The sequence below is a fragment of the Falco cherrug genome, chromosome 5 (assembly GCF_023634085.1).
Source record: "Falco cherrug isolate bFalChe1 chromosome 5, bFalChe1.pri, whole genome shotgun sequence".
In the NCBI taxonomy this organism is placed as follows: domain Eukaryota; kingdom Metazoa; phylum Chordata; class Aves; order Falconiformes; family Falconidae; genus Falco; species Falco cherrug.
The window spans coordinates 44,062,241-44,081,952 of record NC_073701.1 but is presented as its reverse complement, the minus strand read 5'-3'; the positions used below and the strand labels follow the sequence as shown (position 1 = coordinate 44,081,952).

The 19,712-nt window shown below is 44.5% G+C and overlaps 1 protein-coding gene across 1 annotated transcript; it reads left to right on the top strand.

Annotated features, from left to right (window-relative positions):
- Positions 1-14,193: 14,193 nt before the first annotated feature.
- On the top strand, positions 14,194-17,092 carry BTG1 (BTG anti-proliferation factor 1). Its single transcript, XM_055711581.1, has 2 exons — positions 14,194-14,599; positions 15,809-17,092. The coding sequence occupies exons 1-2, from the start codon at positions 14,452-14,454 to the stop codon at positions 16,171-16,173; spliced, it is 513 nt and encodes a 170-aa protein (XP_055567556.1). The 5' UTR covers positions 14,194-14,451; the 3' UTR covers positions 16,174-17,092.
- Positions 17,093-19,712: the final 2,620 nt, after the last annotated feature.

Here is a 19,712-nt window from a genome sequence, read left to right as displayed (position 1 = left end):
TATATGCCATTAATTTTTTTGGCAGTTACATTATCAGCAGCAATAGTATCTGACTCCAGCTCTTTGCTTTAGCTTAGGGCCGTAATTGAATTAAAGGGTATGAACATGAAAGAAGTTTCAAGGCTCCCCTGTGTGTAACTTCTTCATACTAAAATAGTGAACAATTAAAGGAATAAGGTCTTTTTTTTTTTCTTTTTGCAATTCCCAGTTGTATTTATTTGAAAAAGATAAGGCAACTTTGTCATCCGCTGGATGATAAAATCGGGGTTGATTTTGCCATACCAGCAAAGCAGGTCATTGCCTAGGGAAAAATGCAGGAAGAATTGAATCTTCTATAATTATATTGGGGATTTCTGAGGGAGAGCAAAGGAACTCCTGTTTGTCGAGGCAGCAATGCCTTAAATTCAGCTCTGGACAGACAAGAAATTAGAGCGGCTTGTTCAGGACCACAGGATCAGTTTCTGTCCCCTGAAATGTGTAAGACAGATAACAGAGACCTCTTTATAAGAAGAGGTAGCATTATAAGAAAACAGGGTATCTTATGCATCATTGCTATAGTGGTGATAAAATGAAACACTTGAATTTGAACTTTTTGCTTTTGCTTAAAGCTTTTACTGATGCTTTATACACTCATTTTAGTGGGGTGGGGTTGTTGTTTTTTTGTTGTTTTTTTTTGTTAAAAATTCAAGGTGGCACACTTACAGGCATTTGAAACATTAAAGATATGACCTCCTAATCATGTAGTCTGCTCCACCATGGTGCAATTTATGGAGTTTAAGGAAGCCATCCTTGGAGAAGGGATTGCATTTGTTGTGATCCACTGTTACAGACAGTGACCCAGTATATTTAAAGCGTGCTCTAAAAAACAGTTTGGAAAAACAGGTCACAAAGTTCATGTCTGTGCTGTCATCAGGCCAACTGTTGTGCCTCAGATGGGTGATACAGAGCTGTGACTTTAATCTATGCAGGGTAGCCCTAATCATGGATATATTTAGACAGTCACATTGTCAGCTGCAAGATGGACTTGATGGCTGCTAAGAGCCCAGATCCTCCGTTGCACCAGCGCTCTGCCTGGTGTAGCTTTCACAAGCAGGCAGCAAAAATATTCTGAGGTGACCAACATCCATCTGTCCTGTCAGTCCTGGGGCTCTCCACGGCATGCCCTACACTTGGAGTTCACTCCTACCATTGTAGCAATGCCCACAACACTTAAGTAGCCTGATGCATGTGAAGGTCCACACACCTGTAGTGCTCCATCCACTAATGCACGTACAGCCCATCAGACCAGGATAGAGGTGGTCACATATAGCCCACAGGACCAAGCTCCAGAAGCTGTATATTGTGAGTTTTGGGTCCTCAGCACCAAAAGTTTCACTCTGTAGACTCGCTTCTCTTGGGCCACAGCACAGAGGCACAGCTACTGTGGCTTTGTGGACAGGGCCATGTGTTGCAATTCAGGGTGAGGAAATGCATTAATATGCTACAGGAGTGTTAGTTAATCAGAGGTTAAACAGGAACCACACAGGAACAAAAAGACTCTCCTGTCCTGGCCTTTCCTTCTGTGCATGCCTGTGGATGCATCTTGTGTTATCCAAGCCCTCCACAGCTCTCCCAGAGGTGGTGGCATGAGCGAGCATTGGCCATTAGCCCAATGTCCCCTTGTCTTCAGGGAGGCAGTTATGGCTGGGACAAGCAGAAGGAGTATGGGAGAGCCTGTACAACTCTAAGAAGAGGAAAGAACTTCCCTTTCCCTTCCCTTTCCCTTCCCTTTCCCTTCCCTTTCCCTTCCCTTTCCCTTCCCTTTCCCTTCCTTTCCCTTCCCTTTCCCTTCCCTTTCCCTTCCCTTTCCCTTCCCTTTCCCTTCCCTTTCCCTTCCCTTTCCCTGCCCTGCCCTTGCCTTTTCCTTTTCCTTTTCCTTTTTCCTTTTCCTTTTTCCTTTTCCTTTTTCCTTTTTCCTTTTTCCTTTTTCCTTTTCCTTTTCCCTTTCCCTTTCCCTTTCCCTTTCCCTTTCCCTTTCCCTTTTCCTTTTCCTTTTCCTTTTCCCTTTCCCTTTCCCTTTCCCTTTCCCTTTCCCTTTTCATAAAAGGCTTTGCTAAGTGGAGGTAAAACCAAGTGCCCATCTTTTATTAGCTCTGGGATGTACAAATGACACATCTAAATAAATTTTAAGTTCTTCACTACTTGCAGTTTGTATTCCATACTCTTATGAAGTAGGACTTTATTTGGTTAATAAAATGGTCCCAATTTAATAGTAAAGCTTCAAAATCTGTTAAATGAAAATGTTTTCAAACTTATTTAGAATTTAATTCTCTATTTGCATCTAAATTGTGAATGACTTGTTGAGGAAAGTGTCTGTTGAACTGTGTTTTATCAGTGCTGTAATCCATGTGGTAATCTACCAGGTTTTTTTAATTTATCATTTCTTGGGTTTTTAATTAAATATGCCATTCAAAACATTAACCATTCTGGCATCAATTTTAAAATATGTTTTAGTTCTTTTAGTATTCATAGAGGGATTAAAATAATTCAAATTAGCAAAGGAATTATATTCATTACTGTTTGTGTTGCTTGATTTGCAAGGGCAAAACAGTTCATACAACCATCCTAGAAATAAATATAACTGCTTCTACAATAATGTTTATGCCTAACTCCCTCTGAACTGGCCCTTCAGTATTCCAATAATTTTGATAGCTTTTAAACCCATTTGACATGTGCATGGGGTAACCAAAGTCCTGCAATCCTAGGACTTAAAGCTACCTGTTAAAGGGCTACCAAGGAGACACTGTTCCTAACAGGCATCCTCTGGACTCTGCCTTTCCGCAATGACTGATCTCATACTCTGCTATTGGCAAGAAGGACCTTATCTATTTCCCAGCATTTTAATGCTTTGTCAGTTAAAACTGAGAAAAACAACATGTGAATGTCAGGCAATAGGCCAAAAGCCAGGAGAAGGAAAAGAAAACTGGCTTGGTGAATTTTAAAGGAAGGGTTTCTAAATCATTCAGCACAGTGAAAAATGTAAAATCTTACCCTCTTTCCACAGACATGCATGGCAAAACTCTTCTGACATCAGAAGAAAGCCTGTTGAACTTGGGAAGTGTACGCACCAGCAAGCAGCTGTCATTAGTGTTCACCTTACACTTCCAGAACAGGGAGGTACAGATAAGCAAGCTGGTCACCCTCTTTTCAAGGAGTTAGTGCAATTGATATATAATCAATGAAGAAGTTAGTAATGATAACTATAAAAATAGTTGGAAATGACTCATGGAAGTTATAAAACAAAAATATTCCACTGCCTTTGTTTCATTTGCTTCAGAAATGAGCGCATGTAAAATTCTCCTCCACCCTCCATTAAACATATGCTTGGTCTCCAATCTTTGGAGTTAATGAGCAACACTATTGCATTTTTATGTGACCATCCATACCTTTATTTACTACAGGTAATCTTTTTTGTCTGTCTTCACAAAGGAGGGTGTTTACCTTTATCAGGAATAGTAAAACTGCTATTGTCTTTGTTCTAAAACCTCCAACGATGACATAAGCATTTCTGTGGTCAATGTAGCTGCTTTATAGTTGCAGTGGGGAAGGCAGAGCAAGTTTCTGGCATTTACAAACACAGGGTCAAAGTTATTTGAGATTATTGGATTGAAAATGAAATGAGATCCACAGTTATCAACTGCACTGTGATCTGGCAAAACGCAAAATATATTTGTACCTCACGAAAGTGGGATTCTTCACATCATCAATGCACCTTGAGCTATTGAGCCCTCATAGCTGCTCTGTTTGTCCCAGAATTGTAATTACTCTTCTTTTCAAATCTCGAGCAACTGAAGTTCATCTTTGTTATACTTTTGGCCATTGGCTGAAATACTGCAGTTAAATCAACAAAGCAGAGAAGTAAAATGTGGTTCATCATTCTACGACTGTTTTGTGTTGAAATCACTGCAGTAGTGCAGCAATTCAAAACCTACATAAGAAGTCCAGGTTTCAATCACTATTTCTTACTGTACGAAAGTTCTTACTCCTTAAGAACAAAAGAGACGACCAGTCTTCAGGAAATACCAGCTATTACTAAGCCATCCTTATATAGTGAATTTGCCGTTGATACAAAGTAGGATATTGCATAACTGATGGCCAGATCATTTCCTCTAGGACTGAGCAACTGAAGGAGCTCTCTTATGATCACTCCTGGACATCCCTAGTAATTCCTTTATACTGTGTTATCAATGTAGAAACCCCAATGGGTACCCACATGCACTCACACTTGGAGGTAGCTTTGAGCAGATCTGGATTGGGGTGGGGGGTGGGGGGGGTGGGCAGAAGGAATTGGCAAAGTTTGTTGTTGTTGGGTTTTCGGTTTTATTTTATGTGAAACAGAAGTGTTTGGGTGCTGGCAGCACCGGCTCTGGCATGGCTCTAATGAAACCATGCTGCCTGGCAGATGAGACCGAAGCTCTGAGCTGGTGGGGGAAGATGACTCTGCAGGAAATACCCTGCAGCTCCAGGGTAACAAAACTGAGTGGAAACAATGAAGGCATGTCTACACGGAGGAAAGGAATGTGCTGTAGACGTTCCCTGCCTTGGCCTTGCACACGTTGGTTTCTCAGTATGAAGCAGTGCAGTTTTAGGGCCTGAGCGGGCTGCAATGATATGGCTTCACAGTGGGGCTGAGGCAGCTGGTGGGGCTCCACCTGCTTGTGGTGGAGCACAGCACCATGTTCTCGTTCCACAGTGCAGACACACATGCTTTTAGCTCTCCCTTCTCCCCTGTTATCTCATACTACTTTCTACTTTTTTCCTCTCCACTGACTACTAGCTGAGTTATGTGGCACAAAAACCCAAGGTGAAGAAAATATTGCTGCAAAGATATTTTATTCAGATCTTTAAGGGATGCTTTATGCGGCTGCTGCATCTCTTATGTAATTTTTTATAAGCAGGCTTTCACGAAGCAGTGAATTTTTTTAAAAAATCATGTTTGAAAAAAACAGTCCTCTTAAATAATTTAAAAGTGAATTAACATGAAAAAAGACAAGGAAAGAAAAAGTTCTGAAACAGTAGGTTCATCCTCTGCAAGCTCAGGATCTTGTATTAATGCATTGCGTAGTTGTGAAGAAAATGGCTTTCTATCTTTGCCTGTGTGTTAGATTCTGCTGGAACACTCTGTTCCCTGCTCCCAGGAACACTTAATGCGGTTCGAAGCATGTGTACTCTGTGCTACATGGCAGAATCGAGCGGCTCCTCCCACACAGCCAGGCACATCTCTTCTCCATTGTCTTTGAGGGGATCGGGCAGCGTTTTGTTCCTCTGGCTCTGGAAACGCATCAGAGACAAACGTGGGGAGGGGCAAATGGTCACTGTTGGAAGTTGTTGGAAGCAGAAGGCAAAAAGACTTAGATCACAAGGCTGTGCTTTTTTAGATTCATAAGTGCTATGCACCTCTTTCTTTTGTTTTTGTTTTTGTGGGTTTTCTGTGTTGTTGGGGTTTTTTTTGGTTTTTTTTTTTTTTATAATTTTTTAATTACATAGCTGTGCTCGCCTTGTTTTTCATCACAGGCCTGTTTGAGACATCTGGTTAATCTAAATCAGAACTAATGGCCTAATTTTATAAGAGGTGCATGTTTCTGCTCACCAGATTTTTGTTCCTGTTTTAGTTAGTCTTTTCTGATGTTCTTTAAAAACAATAGAGGAAAAAAAACCTTTCTTTTTTGGTGAGATAAAAGTCGACTATTGCCTCTGCTTGTATTCAGGCCCCTCTCCCTCCTTTCCCAGTGTTATCAAGCATGCTCATGTAAGATACTTGTATTAACAGTCAGACAGTTCTTGTGTTCTGTAAAAATAGTACCATTATAAACCAGGAACTCCTTTTTCCTTTCTTTTTTTTTTTTCTTTCTTTTGTAGGAATTGGCAATTTATAGGCAATATAGGACAAAGCAGATTCCTCAGTTTATGGCACATCTTGCAGAAAGGAGAAAAAGCATGCAGTGGGAGCTCTGAGATGCAGTCTTGGGTTATGTGCCCTAAAATCATGATCCTGTTCATTTGCCATTATATGGATAATCTTATCAAAGTCAGGGAGATTGCTCACATGAGTGAATTTAGGAAAGTAAGTAACTGAGTGCTCAGGTTTGTTCATCGCTTCTGGGGAAAGAGTTCGAGTTGCATGGGGACTGGCCAAAAAGATTAATTTTAGGCATGCAACATGCAATACAATCCTGTTAAAGGGATGACTACATTTTTACACAAGCATATTTGAAGTGTTCACACATAAACATAGTTGAACAGCAATATATGTACAGCTCCAAGAACAAGTAAGAACTGTGTATCTGTGATTTTTAATTATTTTTTTCCCACCTGATTATATCCAGAAAACCTATCAGTACTTAAAGGAAGGTAATATACAGACTCTCAATGTGATGTTCCTTCAGCCTGCCAAATCTGTCCTAGAGAACTGATTATATTAATTTTGTCCTGAGAATTCACAGGCTAAATTTCTGTTAAAGACTGATTAAAATGCCTAGAGTTAATACCATTGCAAGGAAATAGAAAAGCTGTAACAGCAGCAGTGCCATGACTACGAATGACAACGGGAAAGAGAGTAAGTTGTGGTAAGTGTTGGCTAAGAAAAACGGGAAAAAAAAAGAAAAAAGAAAAAAGAAAAAAAGAAAAAAGAAAAAAAGAAGAAAAAAGAAAAAAGAAATGCTTTTAAGTACCTGTTTTTACACCAGACTATTCATTGCATTGATATGCAGGATTTAGATAAGACAGACCACAATGAAAGAATAAAAAAGCTGCTTATCTGAAATCATTTGTCCTCCAAAGGCAGACCCTGCACTGAATTAAACACGTGCAGGAGCACCTGATTTACAACCAAAACCATAATGTCCAGCTTTGGCAGAGGGATGAGTTTGTGAGGCAGGTGTGCATGTCTAGCTACATATTATAGTCACTGTTTTACTGTTTCTTCTGTCTTATTAAGTGAACAGTGGGCAATGGCCTTTGTAGTCTGTGCAGGCCTAGCCTAAAAGCTCCAGCGTTACCGTTACAATGTCTCCACGTTTTGCTGTTCCCAAGTTTTTTTGAGACAGGCAGATTTGCTGAAGGTTTGTAGCTAGTACTCAGTAACTGGTCCAAAGGAGCCATCCGTTTAGAAAGCGCATCTAGTTTCCAAATCACAAGCCTAAATAAAGCTGCTTGAGAAATGTTTACATAACTAGAAAGTAAATGAATGTGGGTTTGGTTTTTTTTTCTCTACATCATAAATCAAAGTACATAAGCCGTAGATATTTAAGGAAAAATGAATACTTGCCGGACCAACATATTGGTTTCCTAAAACTTTTGATTATTTTGATGAAATGATCACCTAAAATCTGCAGACAGCCACAGTTTTAATTCTAACGGACAGGAAATACTCTTTTAAACATATTATTAAAATTCCTGGGTTTTGGTTAATACAGTTAGGCCAGTGGATTCTCCACTGCATGGAGTTCCGCTCTGGCAATATGTTGTGAAAAATATGCTCAGATGTGTTTAGATGGATCAGATGTTTAGATGCCTATTCTGTGCATAAACATTATGCAGAAGGCCACATGTAATGATTTTTGCTGTCCTTAATGCAGTATCTGGTAAGCTTGTTCTAGCTGTAATCTTGTTTCCCTGCTGCCGATTTCATGCCTCCTCAGCTACTAGCACAAACACCAGAAGAAACCCACTCCTGGCTGAGCTCAGGACACTACTTGTCATTGCTATGACCCCTGCTGAGGGCGATGACCTTGCTTTGGGAACCACTGCCTTCAAAACCAGAAATCAACCCTTCAAGAACACCATTTAACACAGCATTAAACACGGGACTAAATGTTCTTTAAGCCACTTCAGCACCACAAAGAATCCCTGAAATGCCTAAGTGGGTTTTGGGATATTCTTCTTCCAGCAGGTTACCTATGTTGGTTCTCCCTATGCCTGACCACAGGGAGACCAACAGCCCTGTGCCGACTGACACAGGCTGTTCTGGCAGTCACCGGTCAGAGCAAGAGCCCACATATAGCCACTATGGACAATGGAGTTCTGAAATTATTTCAGACCTTCCTAAAGCTATAATGCAGGCCAGAAAACTCTGGAAAGCAGAGAACTATAAACCTCTTTTTCACCCCTTCCATCCCAGCTGCACTATGAAAAAACACAGGAGTGGTAAAAATTTGGAATCTGAGGGGACATCATTTGATTGCAGAGCATGACAGCAAACGGTTAAATCATTCTTTACACTTAAAAGCTCCTTTCACTTTAATATTGTTGTTAATAACTTTCCCATGCAGGACTACAATATCTGATTGTTTATCTCATCTATATTAGTCTCTCCTGTTTTATTCATAAGTGCATAGAAATGAAAAAATGGATGTGTAATAATGGCTATGTATAACCCTGTTTTGTGAGGAGCTCTCTACTGACAAGCTTGCAATTTATCTGCTTCTATTGTCTTCTTAAATTTTTGTTGTTACTGGATCCAAACTATGATTGCTTTGTTAAAAACAAGTGCCCCATGTGCTGCCACACCTGCTACTATCCCACTTGGAAAAAAATATTCATCTTTATCACAAAACAAGAATAATATTTTCTGAATTTGCCTTTTATCTGCTCCGTGTGCATGCTGTCACATGTTGTTTGCTGAAATCAAAGCAATACCAGAGGAAAAGCCTTCTGTTGAATCTGTCCTGGCCAGATTCTGGTTTCTGGCACCTGAGGCTTATGCCACAAGAAGTATCTTCTCTGTGAGTGGTCCCTTTGAAATCAAACTCAGCCCTCTACAGAGCAAGCTTTTTTCTGTATGGAGTAAGTACAGCGGTATTTTGTCATTTTAGGATGTCATGAGTTGGTTTTCCTGACATTACTTTTGCAGAACATGCGGTAGGTATAACCAACACTGACGGCTTCCTCTTGCCCCTCTGAGTCTTTCCATCCCCTCTCAAACTTCTTGCACTGGCAGAGATGTTAGACAGTTACTGGCCTGCAGAACGGGACTGGCTTATGGGACTTGGCCTGCTTACTTAAACAGGACCGTACTTGCGTGAGAAATGGTTTGAGGGATTAATTGCCTGATACACCAATCTACAGGTACAGTAGTGCATGCACTTGTGTTTGTGTGCATGTGTGTGCACGTGAGCATGCTCAAGAGAGAAGGGGGCTCCCAGTGTGGTCACAAATTGGACTTTTGCCCTTTCTGTGACTCATACCAGCCTATCTTACGCCTTCAAAAGCAAGGCTTCTCCATTTCGGAAGAATAGGCGACTGACTTCTTCACCCCCACACTTTTTCAGGATAAAAGACTCATTGCTGTGGTTACTTTCAATGTCGTAATGCTGTGTTGAGAGGAAGGCTTACGATCGGAGCCGGAGAGCCCTGAGTCCTGCCCCACTGCACCATGCCACATTGCAAGTGGGCTAGATCTGTAAGACATCGCTGAGCCTGAGCTTGAGTCCAAAAATTTCTTGTGGCAACACAATATGAATGACAGCCTGCCCTCAAGGCTTCAGGGAAAAAGAACTTAGGCCCAACATAACCCTTGGCAGGCACCTAGGGGCACTCACCCTGCAGCAAGGGGGGGGGGGGCAGCCACTGCTGTCCCCATCTTAATCCAACTCGCCTGGCCAAAGTCTTTCTGAGAAGGATTCCAGTATCAGTGCTGTAGCTTGAGGCATGTCTGCTTGAAAACTTCACAGAACCTGGTGGGAACTCACAACCAGACCCCATGGGGGTCCTGTGGGGAACAGCATGGACATGCAGGGCCAGCCAGGGTTACAACTGTCTCCTGGAATAGCAAATTAATGTCACTACAGCTGCAACCATGTCTTTGGAGCAAGGACTGAAGAGAGCTAAAACATTAATAAATGTTTTATGTATCCCATGGTATGCTTTCCTCTGCAAAAGCAACAAGAAAAGGTAGTAACCTACTGCTATACACTTTCAAATGCTTGCTAAATCACAGAAATAATGTGGCACTTCAATAACATCAACCTACACTAAAAATAATCTCTATACATAGAACGGATTGCTGATGTATTTTATGGATCAAAAACATACTCTTCAGTTAACAGGCGAGAGAAAGCTTATGCCAATCTAAGGCACATACACAGCTTTTTGGAAACAAATACCAATTATTTCTCAACTGTTACTTCTTTATTAGGTCAACAGCAAACAGTAGAAAACCATAGCTAGAACTGACAGAGAAACAGGAAAAGAACAGATCTAATGCTTTTCTATACTCAAAGGCTTTAACAAGGTACTGTGTAAAATAACACTTTCACACTTTCTTGCATTTCCTTATTCTGTTAGGAATAGTGTCCCAAACAGGAAAAAAAAATAAAACCGCACTGTATATATTTATTTTCCTAAACAAATATATACTAATTCAGACTTTTAAGACCAGAACATTTTTTTTAAAAAAGCAACAAAAAATTCTAATTCTTCTCCTTTGAACTCTTGAGTTTTCCTAGTTACCATAAAGAACACTCAGTAGCTTCCTTCAGAAAAAGCTGGGAAAAGAGCATGTTGCAATAGTTGCAGGGTGTCTATGTGTGTGTGTGTGGCACAGATAAAAATAGTTGTATTTCTATTACTTATTTCCATTATGACAGAACTCACAAAGTGCTCTCTCCAGACCAATGGCGAGAAACAGTTCCTGCCAAAACAACATGAAAGAAATGTTGTAAAGGTTGCATTGTATTGCTTAAAAGTTAGGAAATATCAGAAGTTGGGTTGCCAGTACAACCTTAATTCAACCCTTCTGTGCATATTCATTATGATCCAGCCTTTCATTACATGATCACATACTCTTTTTCTTTATTTTCTCTCCCTAGGGCCTCTGCTTCTTTTTAAAGTATCAGATGGGCTGAAAAAAGGCAGTTGTTAAATGTTTACATTTATTTTCCTCAGCACCCTGCCATTAAGGTATCAGTGAGTATCTTGCGCTATTGACTGGGCAAACTGCCTCCTCTGTGTCTGGAGGTGCAGAGGCTGGAGTAAACAGTTGGGACCGGCCAGAGAAAGTAAGAGCCACTTCACATATGCCAAAATGTACAAGTGGTGAGGAAGTTCAGAGCAAAACAGCAGATCAGTGAAATATGCTGGCATACTGGCAGGACCCTAAGGTGCAAACCAGCAACAGGCCAAGGTACGTTCAGTTTCTCTGATGTTGTCCACTGAAGTCCTATCAAGGAAAGCTGACTTTCCCTGATCCTGTGAGCTGTATGCCAAAGCCTTCATCATCGCTAAGAGCCTGCATACTTTAAAGATGAGGATCTTTGGGAGCATTTCACAGGCAGCAAATGGTAGTAGCTCCTTTGCTTTCCCACCATAGCACTGAGACGGAGACAGACTTGCCTAGACTGGGAAAACAAGACAGTTCTCTGCATCAGCAGCTACTTGTTCCCTCCCACAGGTAGGGATGAGGTCCTGCTGGCAGGCATCTCACAGAGCCTTGGCCTCAAAGCTACACTTGAACTGCTTGCTGGCTGCACAGTAAGAAACACTGAGGTAGTTCATTCAGTCACTAGTAGACTGGAACTGTACGCACAGCCATTTACCCTTTCCATAAAGACCCTCTTCATACATGCTGTAACTGTTTGTAAGCAATAAGTACTATCACCATTTCTCAGTTTCTAAAGTGCTCTGACTTTATTGACTTTGCAAGAGATTTGAGGGAAACGCTTCCATGGTCTAGGAAGCTTTTTTTTAACAAAAAAGATAAAAATAACTTTTAAATTTCTTCCCCTCTCACAGAGCATGCATGAGGTGCATGCTGTTACGTTTATGTTCTTCAGTACAGTTCAAAGGGGGTGACTCAGATCTGAACTGAACAGCCTTGCTGTCCATAACAGCTACTGCTGTAGCAAGCCGAAGAAAGCTTTTTAAACCTCATGCTTTTGGGTGCTACTATGTAACACGACCTATCTACTTGGCAGTTCCTAAAACTCCTTCTGAGTATTTGATTCTGGCTGGCACTAAGCAGGAGAGATGAGAAACCGGGCCAGATAAAGCTCAGGTCCAAGCAAAGGTGGCAAACATCATACTCCCTTTTATTGAAGTATTTCCAGTAGTTATTTCGGTGTAATTGCAATACTCTTGAGAACAACATCGATTTTGCACTAGAGAAGCGGTATTTTCCTTGTTGCAAAGAAGAGAAGCAGCTGCTGCTTCAAGGTTTGAAGAAGAACAGCAAATCCCACCCCATGAACAAAGCAGAAATGGCAGCTCTGGATAGACCTCACATATGCTGGGAGAAGAAAGGCCGGCACCTATGGAGCAACACAGAGGAGGGGCCAAGTTGGCAGCTCCTCCTGCCTCACAGGACAGAGGGGACAGCTCATGATCACTAACGTAATACTCAGAGGTTTGTGGGGGGGGAAGACTTTCAGAGACTGTGCTCTAAACCCCACACCAACATTTTCATTTTGCAGCAAAGCTGTGAGTGTGAGCTCTCAGGATTATCTGTTGAAGGTGGTTTGCAGATCTCCCTTGTGTATAGAGTCAATCTGAGTGTCTCTTGAGGCTGAGAGTCTAAGACAGTAGATCCAGAGTGCAGAGAAAAGACCAAATGCACTATCCAGCTACATCTCTACCAGACAAGCAAAAATGGTGTACTTTCTTATTCAAATTATTTCACGCGTGTATTTTTGTATCTTCCATTACTGAATTATTTTTACTGAGAAAAAAATCTTAGGATTTAATTGCGTGTTACTATTGTGCCTTTAATGGTCCAATTTCTGATCTTTGACTGGAAGAACTGTACATGTAAATACCAGGCTGTATTTCATTTGCAGCTTTGCATAAGGGGCAGGGCATATACCCTAGGAGAAGAATGAGTTTTCTATCCAAGCAGCTACACTTGGGTGGTTTTTTTTTTTTTTCAAAAAAAAAAAAAAAAGAAAAGAAAAAAGAGGGGAAAACAAAAAAGGCCTTCTGCTGCTTCTTTCATCTCCCCTTTGGTTTTCCATAAAGGGAGATATATGGCATTGGGAGGCTTTAGGCTTTACACTCTGCTTGGCCATCGCTCACAGAGTAATACACATCAGTCCTTCTGTCCGCTTTGGATTTTTCCTATTTCAAGGCAAGCGATACAAAAGCTGGGAGAACTGTACAGCCCCAGGGGCAGCGTGCGCGAGGTGCACGGGGGGGCTACAAGTCGTATTTCTGGGGTGCCCGCACGGAGCGAGCACGCACTGGCCCCGCCGACCTGCCCGTCCTTGGTGGGTGCCCGGGGGCTTGGTGGCCCCAGCTGCACGGGGACAGGGCTGTCCCTTCGTGTGGGGGGCCCCTGCCCGGAGACCCCGATGCCTCAAGGCCACGGCAGACACACGTGACGACAGAGCCACCCTCAGGACCCCCGGGGCGCCGGGTGCGGGAGCGCTCCCGCTAGGGCACCCCGGGGCTCCGAGAGAAGAGACAGAGGGAAAAGCCACGTCACCTCTGCTGGCCACAGGGACCTTCCCGCAGCCCTGCGTGGCCTTGCGCGGGGAGACATGCCCGAGCACGCCCCGCTCGCAGCCGCCGTGCCCAGCGAGGAGCGCAGCTCCCCCGCCGGCGCGCTCCCGCGGCCCCCCCCGGCTCGGGCGGCCTCTGCCGTCCCCCCGCCCCCGCCGCTGACGTGGCTCTGCTCTCCCCAGATACAGCGCACGGCTGCCGCCCGCCCCCCCAGCGACAGCGCGCCGCCGTGCCCACACGGCCGCGGAGCACGGCAGCCGCGCCGTTTACGGGCTCCGCGCAGGCGGGCGGGCAGCCCGGCCGTGCCGCCGCCCAGCGCGGCCTCACCCTGCCCGCGCCGGGGTCCTTCAGGCGGGACCTGCGCGGGGATGCACCGCACCGCACCGCACCCCACCGGCGTCCCCCTGCTCTGCTCCGCGCCGCCGCCTCCCGCCCAGCTCCTGGGGCGGGGCGGGCCGGGACCCCCCTGTCCCCGCAGCGCGGGCCGACTCGCGCGGAAGCACTTGCGCGGCGCGCAGCCCCGAGCCCGGCGCGCGCCCCCACACCCCGCCGCGCGCCCCGGCTCTATTTGTTTACAATCGATTACGTCACCCCCCCCGTTTCCCGGCCCCGCCCCTCCGCCCGCCGTCATCATGGTGCGATCGCTCGATTGGCGGCGGCGCGCCCCCTGCGCCCTGACGCCAGTTCCGCCCGCCGGGGCTATAAGAGGCGGCCGTCGGCGGGCAGCTCCCTTCGCCCCTCGCAGCAGGAAATGCGGTGTGCGCTGCCGCGGCCGCCGCTGCTGCTGCCGCCGCCCCCCTGCCGCAGGAAGAGGAGGCGGAGGCTGCCGCCCCCGGGATGTGATCTGGGCTCCGCCGCCCGCTCCTCTCCTAGTTAGAGACGCGCCGCCCCCGCGCCCCGTCCCGCTCCGCTCGCCACGCGCCCCGTCCCGTCCCAGCGCCGGCCGCCCCGGGGAGCTGGCTACCGCCCGCCGCCGCCTCCATGCATCCCGCCCTGTACACCCGGGCCAGCATGATGCGCGAGATCGCCGCGGCCGTGGCATTCATCTCCAAGTTCTTGCGGACCAAGGGGCTGATGAACGAGCGGCAGCTGCAGACCTTCAGCCAGAGCCTGCAGGAGCTGCTGGCAGGTGAGGGCGGTGCGGGCGCGGCGGGAGCCGCTCCCCCGCTCCGGCCGGGGAGCCGCGCTGCCCCTCGGCCGCGGGGCCGCCAGCCCGGGTCGGCGGGATGTGGGCGGCACCTCCGACCGCGGCAGCTCCGTGGCCGGGGCGGCGGAATGGGAGGAGGGGAGCGGAGCGGCCCCTCCGCAGGGGCAGGTGCGGGGGGCGAGCGGGGCTCCGCGGCCGGGGCTGGCCCCGCCGGGGACTCTCCGCGCCGAGCCGGCCCGGGGCGGGGGCGGCTGGAGAGGGCTGTGAACAAAAGGGGCTCGGGCGTCGCGCAGGCAGCCCCCCCGGCTCCCCAAATAAAGGTTTCGGAGCAGCCCGACATCGGGCTCCGCTCCAAGGGCTCAGACCGCCCGGTTTCCAGAAGGGGAAAACCCCCCGAAGTTGCTTTTTGTGTCAAGTAAAATTCAGCGACGGACGATGAGTCTCGGTTCCCCTTTCTTCTGGAAGCATCTCATGGCCACCCGACAGCCCCAGTTAGGATCAAATGCCGAGCGTTTCTTCGCTGCCCTGCGGGTTTTTTAACCCCGACCCTGTAGTCCCAGTGCGCTTGATGGTGGCTACACGTAGCCTCGGAACGGTCGGGTTTTGGGGGGGGGATAAAACTCCAAAGGTAAGTGAAGTTGCCTGTATTCCGCCCTGGAAATCGGGCTGGGAAGAGCAGTGGGGAAATACGCCTTGAGTCTGCGTGTAAACACAGCCCGGCTCCTTCCCTAGTTATTTTTGTGTGCTCTCAAGAGTGTGAGGAGCTAAGCATGGGGGGGTGATCTCAAGAGAGTGCTGGAAAGGTGTGGGGTTTTTTTTTTGCTTTTTTGCTTCGTGGAGTTATGAGACCCTTGAGTTTTTCTGCTATGTATATAATCGGTTCTGTATTTTTATATTCGTTTCTGTGAGTGGCAGGAAGTTGCGTTTCACTCCTTTCAGATGGCGAACACTGTTCACTGTATATGGTGGCACTGAACAGTAACTTTGTATGCAAGTAGTTCCCAAGGGGCACTGCACTTCGGCAAGCAGTCAGCAAAAATAAAGGCTCTAATGGCTTTTCAGGTCACTGGATGCTAAAGTAATAAGCTTTTGAACATTGTTGAGGTGTGAAATTTGCAAGAGAACAATGATCACTGCGCATCTTTTTGAATACAGAATTAAGGAGGATAATCTTTTTTCTTTGTTTTATAGAACATTATAAACACCACTGGTTCCCAGAAAAGCCGTGCAAGGGATCAGGTTACCGATGTATCCGGATCAACCATAAAATGGATCCTCTCATTGGACAGGCAGCACAGCGTATTGGATTGAGCAGTCAGGAACTGTTCCAGCTTCTTCCGAGCGAACTCACTCTATGGGTTGACCCGTATGAAGTGTCTTACCGTATTGGAGAGGATGGCTCAATCTGTGTGCTGTATGAAGCTGCACCAGCAGGAGGTAGCCAAAATAACACCAACGTGCAAATGGTAGACAGCAGAATAAGCTGTAAGGAGGAACTTCTCTTGGGCAGAACTAGCCCTTCCAAAAGCTACAATATGATGACTGTATCAGGTTAAGATATAGTCTGTGGATGGATCACCTTAAAATGGATGGATAAATTTGGTTTTTACTTTGGGTGGGCACCTCTGGGGATGGATTATGGAATTTAAACCATGTCACAGCTGTGAAGATCTGGCACACGTTAGAGTGGTATACTTTAAAGTGACAGTGCCATAGTTTGGACAGTACCTTTCAGTGATTTAATAGCCTGTGAGTCAAAATGATCGCAACTTGCTAGGGAGTGAAGAAGATTTAGGAAGGGTCAGTTTCTCCCAGACATCTTACTTAATTTCTACACCAATTTTCAACCCCAATCTGTATTTATAAAGTGATTCTCTGCAGTAGGTCTTGCAGAGTAAATTTGCACTATTACATTTATTATTAGCATTTTTGGCAGCTCAGTAACAAGACTTATTGTTATGAACACCATAGTACTGGAAATCTTATTTTTCAGACTTTTACCTAGCACTTACAAATATGTATAAATGTACATAAGATAAACTAGTAAGTATGACCTGGGGAAATGGTCAGATCTTTACATTGGCCTCAGAAGTAGCAAGTGATCAGAATCTGCCATGGCAACAGGCTTTAAAAAGACCATATAAAGACACTGTCTGAACTGTGGTGTTAGCACCAGCCAGCTATCTGTACATTTGCTAGCTTGTAGTTTTCTAAGATTGAGTAAACTTCTTATTTTTAGAAAGTGGAGGTCTGGTTTGTAATTTCCTTGTTCTTAATTGGGTAAAAGTCTTTTCCACAAACCACCATCTATTTTGTGAACTTTGTTAGTCATCTTTTATTTGGTAAATTATGAACTGGTGTAAATTTGTACAGTTCATGTATATTGATTGTGGCAAAGTTGTACAGATTTCTATATTTTGGATGAGAAATTTTTCTTCTCTCTATAATAAATTGTTTCCTATCTTGGCATTTTAATTAATCTCTTGTCGTGATTACATAGGATCAGTTAAACTATTTTTGTCTCACAGTAGAGATGAAATAGGTACTATAAAGGCTTAATGTCAATGGCACCCTGATGCTAGGGAACACTTGGTGCAGACGTGGATTAATGAAGACCTCATACATAGATGCTTGGGAAGTATAGGGAAACACAATGATGTACATGTCACTTTAAACCTTTTAAAGTCAGTCAATGTGGAAATAACTCCAGGCCCCATAATTCCAGGATATGAGGAAAAGGTACAGAAATAACATCCACCAAAGATGACTTGAATAAATCCAGAGGATTAAAGTTTACTTGGCTTCCTGATGAAGGATATAGCAGACCTAAATGTCCATTTTGACCTACTTGCTCACAAGTTCTCAGTTCTTCCCTGATGGATTCCCTGCTCCATAAGAGTTCCTGGGACAAGTGTCCCTTAGCCTTAAGAGCAGGTTAAGCACTCTACAGAAAAGGTTGCTCGCCTTTTGCTTTCTTCAGATGCAAGACTTTCACTTTAAAAATCATTAAGATGGGATTCAACAAAAGGTATGTAGATCTTTTTTCCCAAACTTAAAAGGCTGGCTGAGGCAAAGTGAGAAGCCCATACTTATATGTGTATTCAAAGTTAATGAATGATGTGGAGATGTGATTCACTTAAGCACCACACTAATGCCATTTGTATACAGCACAGTGGTTAGTTACACTTGAGAGAAATTCCTTACCACTTTATTTGCACTTGTTAAAGTGCTGGAGTAAAACTCAAGAACTTTCCATTCCTTATCTCCTGTGTACTTTGTTCTGTGAGTGTTTAATAAAAGGCCTACCCAACTTGGTCAGTTGAGAGCTGCTGCTGCTCTGAAGGAAAATAATCATTACTTGCCACCTAAACTTGCTAGCTGTGGATGGAACTGAGCTTCAGGCTTGCCACGCATTGTGGCAGCTGCTGCTCCCCTATGAGCCTTTACAATGTGGTAATAGTAATGTGTCCTATCTCCAGTTAAAGTCTTTCAGTCTTCTGGTCTGTAATATAACTGATTATAGATAAGCAAAACATAAGACTGAACTGTCTAGGTTTTCTTTCCCACTGGTTTTCTCAAAGTTTAGCTTTACAAATACCATTTTTACCATTATCTGCATATGTATGTCAACATCAGTGCTTTAAATTGTTAAGGCTCCTCCAGCACTATGACTTTCTGGCGCAGGCTGGTGGAAGCGTAAGTGCTCGTGAAGCAGTGAACTTTAAAAGAGTTTGCTCAGTATCTGGAACTGGCAATAACAGATCTGTTACTAAAGGTTCAGAATGCACTTCCTTTAACAAGGTGTTAGCTTGTGATGTAGAGTCAAAATTTAGGCTCACATCTTGATACCTTAAAGATTCTACTGCTTTTAATATGATGCTTTCAAGTTAAGTCTGTAAGCAAGAGGTTTATTCAAGCAGGAGGAGTACTCAAAGACATTTCTGTTGCATTACATGTCCACAGACAGCATAAGTGTATCTGAATAGAAAGAAAAACATTGAGCTTGGCTTCCTGTAAAGCTATATTAAACTTTCATGAAGCTTCCTGCTGACTGAGCTATGCTTGGTGTATCTTGGTGTTGCCTATAGTCTTTTCTGCTGCACAGTAAGAACAGCAGCAGAAAGGGTAGCTGTATGTTTCGTCTTTGACAATGAGTTATGCACATTATGAAAGCATCAGCTGTCAGTACTTTCTTTCTGATAAGCATAGCTTTGCAAGGCAGCAAGTATTCCATCTGTGAGGCTGGCATGTGATGCTGAACCAGGAATGAGCCTGCTCCCTTAGATGGTTAATATTTCAGTCCTTTTATGGTAGGGTGCTTTCATTCATGGCATAATTTTTAACTGCAGCTGTAACGAGTAATTGGTGCAACCTGTGTCCTCAGAGTTGTTGGGATTTCTTCCAGCTGGAATTTAAACATACCCCAATGTGCACACAATGTGCCCTTGTCTCATTTTGAAGGTACTTAGTATACTGTGGCAGCGGGGCACAGGAAGGACTCCTGAGAGAAATGGAGTGTGTCTCTAAGTGGAGGCTGTTGCCAATCCTGTGTTTTGGTGCAGGTAGAACAAACAATGCACTAACTTAAATGCTTGCCACCTTTCAATTTCATTTCAGGAGCCATTGTGAAACCAGCAAGGCTTTTATTTTAACATAGGTATTAGAGATGAGAGAGCACATTCGAGACCTGCTTGCCCAGTGCACGTTAGTTAAATTAGTTGGACTTCTTTCTAGTTGGACTTCTTTCCTTGTGAAGCACTGAATAATCCTGTTGTTCTGTTGGTGTTCTGAGGGCAGGCTCAGTCATACACAGCTGGAACGTTACGGCTCTTAGACTGACGGACCAGTCTGCTAAGACTTGTTGACCATTCAGTGACTGTCTTTATAAAATGTACAAATTGCCTTCTAGTCATTTTGCCAGGTGAGCAAATGTTTCCTCTTCTCACAGCATGTTCCCCCATTATGCTGTATGTGGCATCAGGTCCTATGCACTCAAATTTGCTTTTGTATTTCGTGTTCGGTAATGATGCTCGTCCTATACAGACTTGCATGTACCCTGTAAGAATCTCTGTTCTGTTCTCTTTGTAGTTGTGTA

Excerpts from the sequence above, each read along its gene's own strand:
- BTG1 (XM_055711581.1), top strand. The coding sequence starts at position 14,452 with ATGCATCCCGCCCTGTACACCCGGGCCAGCATGATGCGCGAGATCGCC. Across the intron at positions 14,600-15,808 it reads CCTGCAGGAGCTGCTGGCAG|AACATTATAAACACCACTGG; the intron begins GTGAGGGCGGTG and ends TTTGTTTTATAG.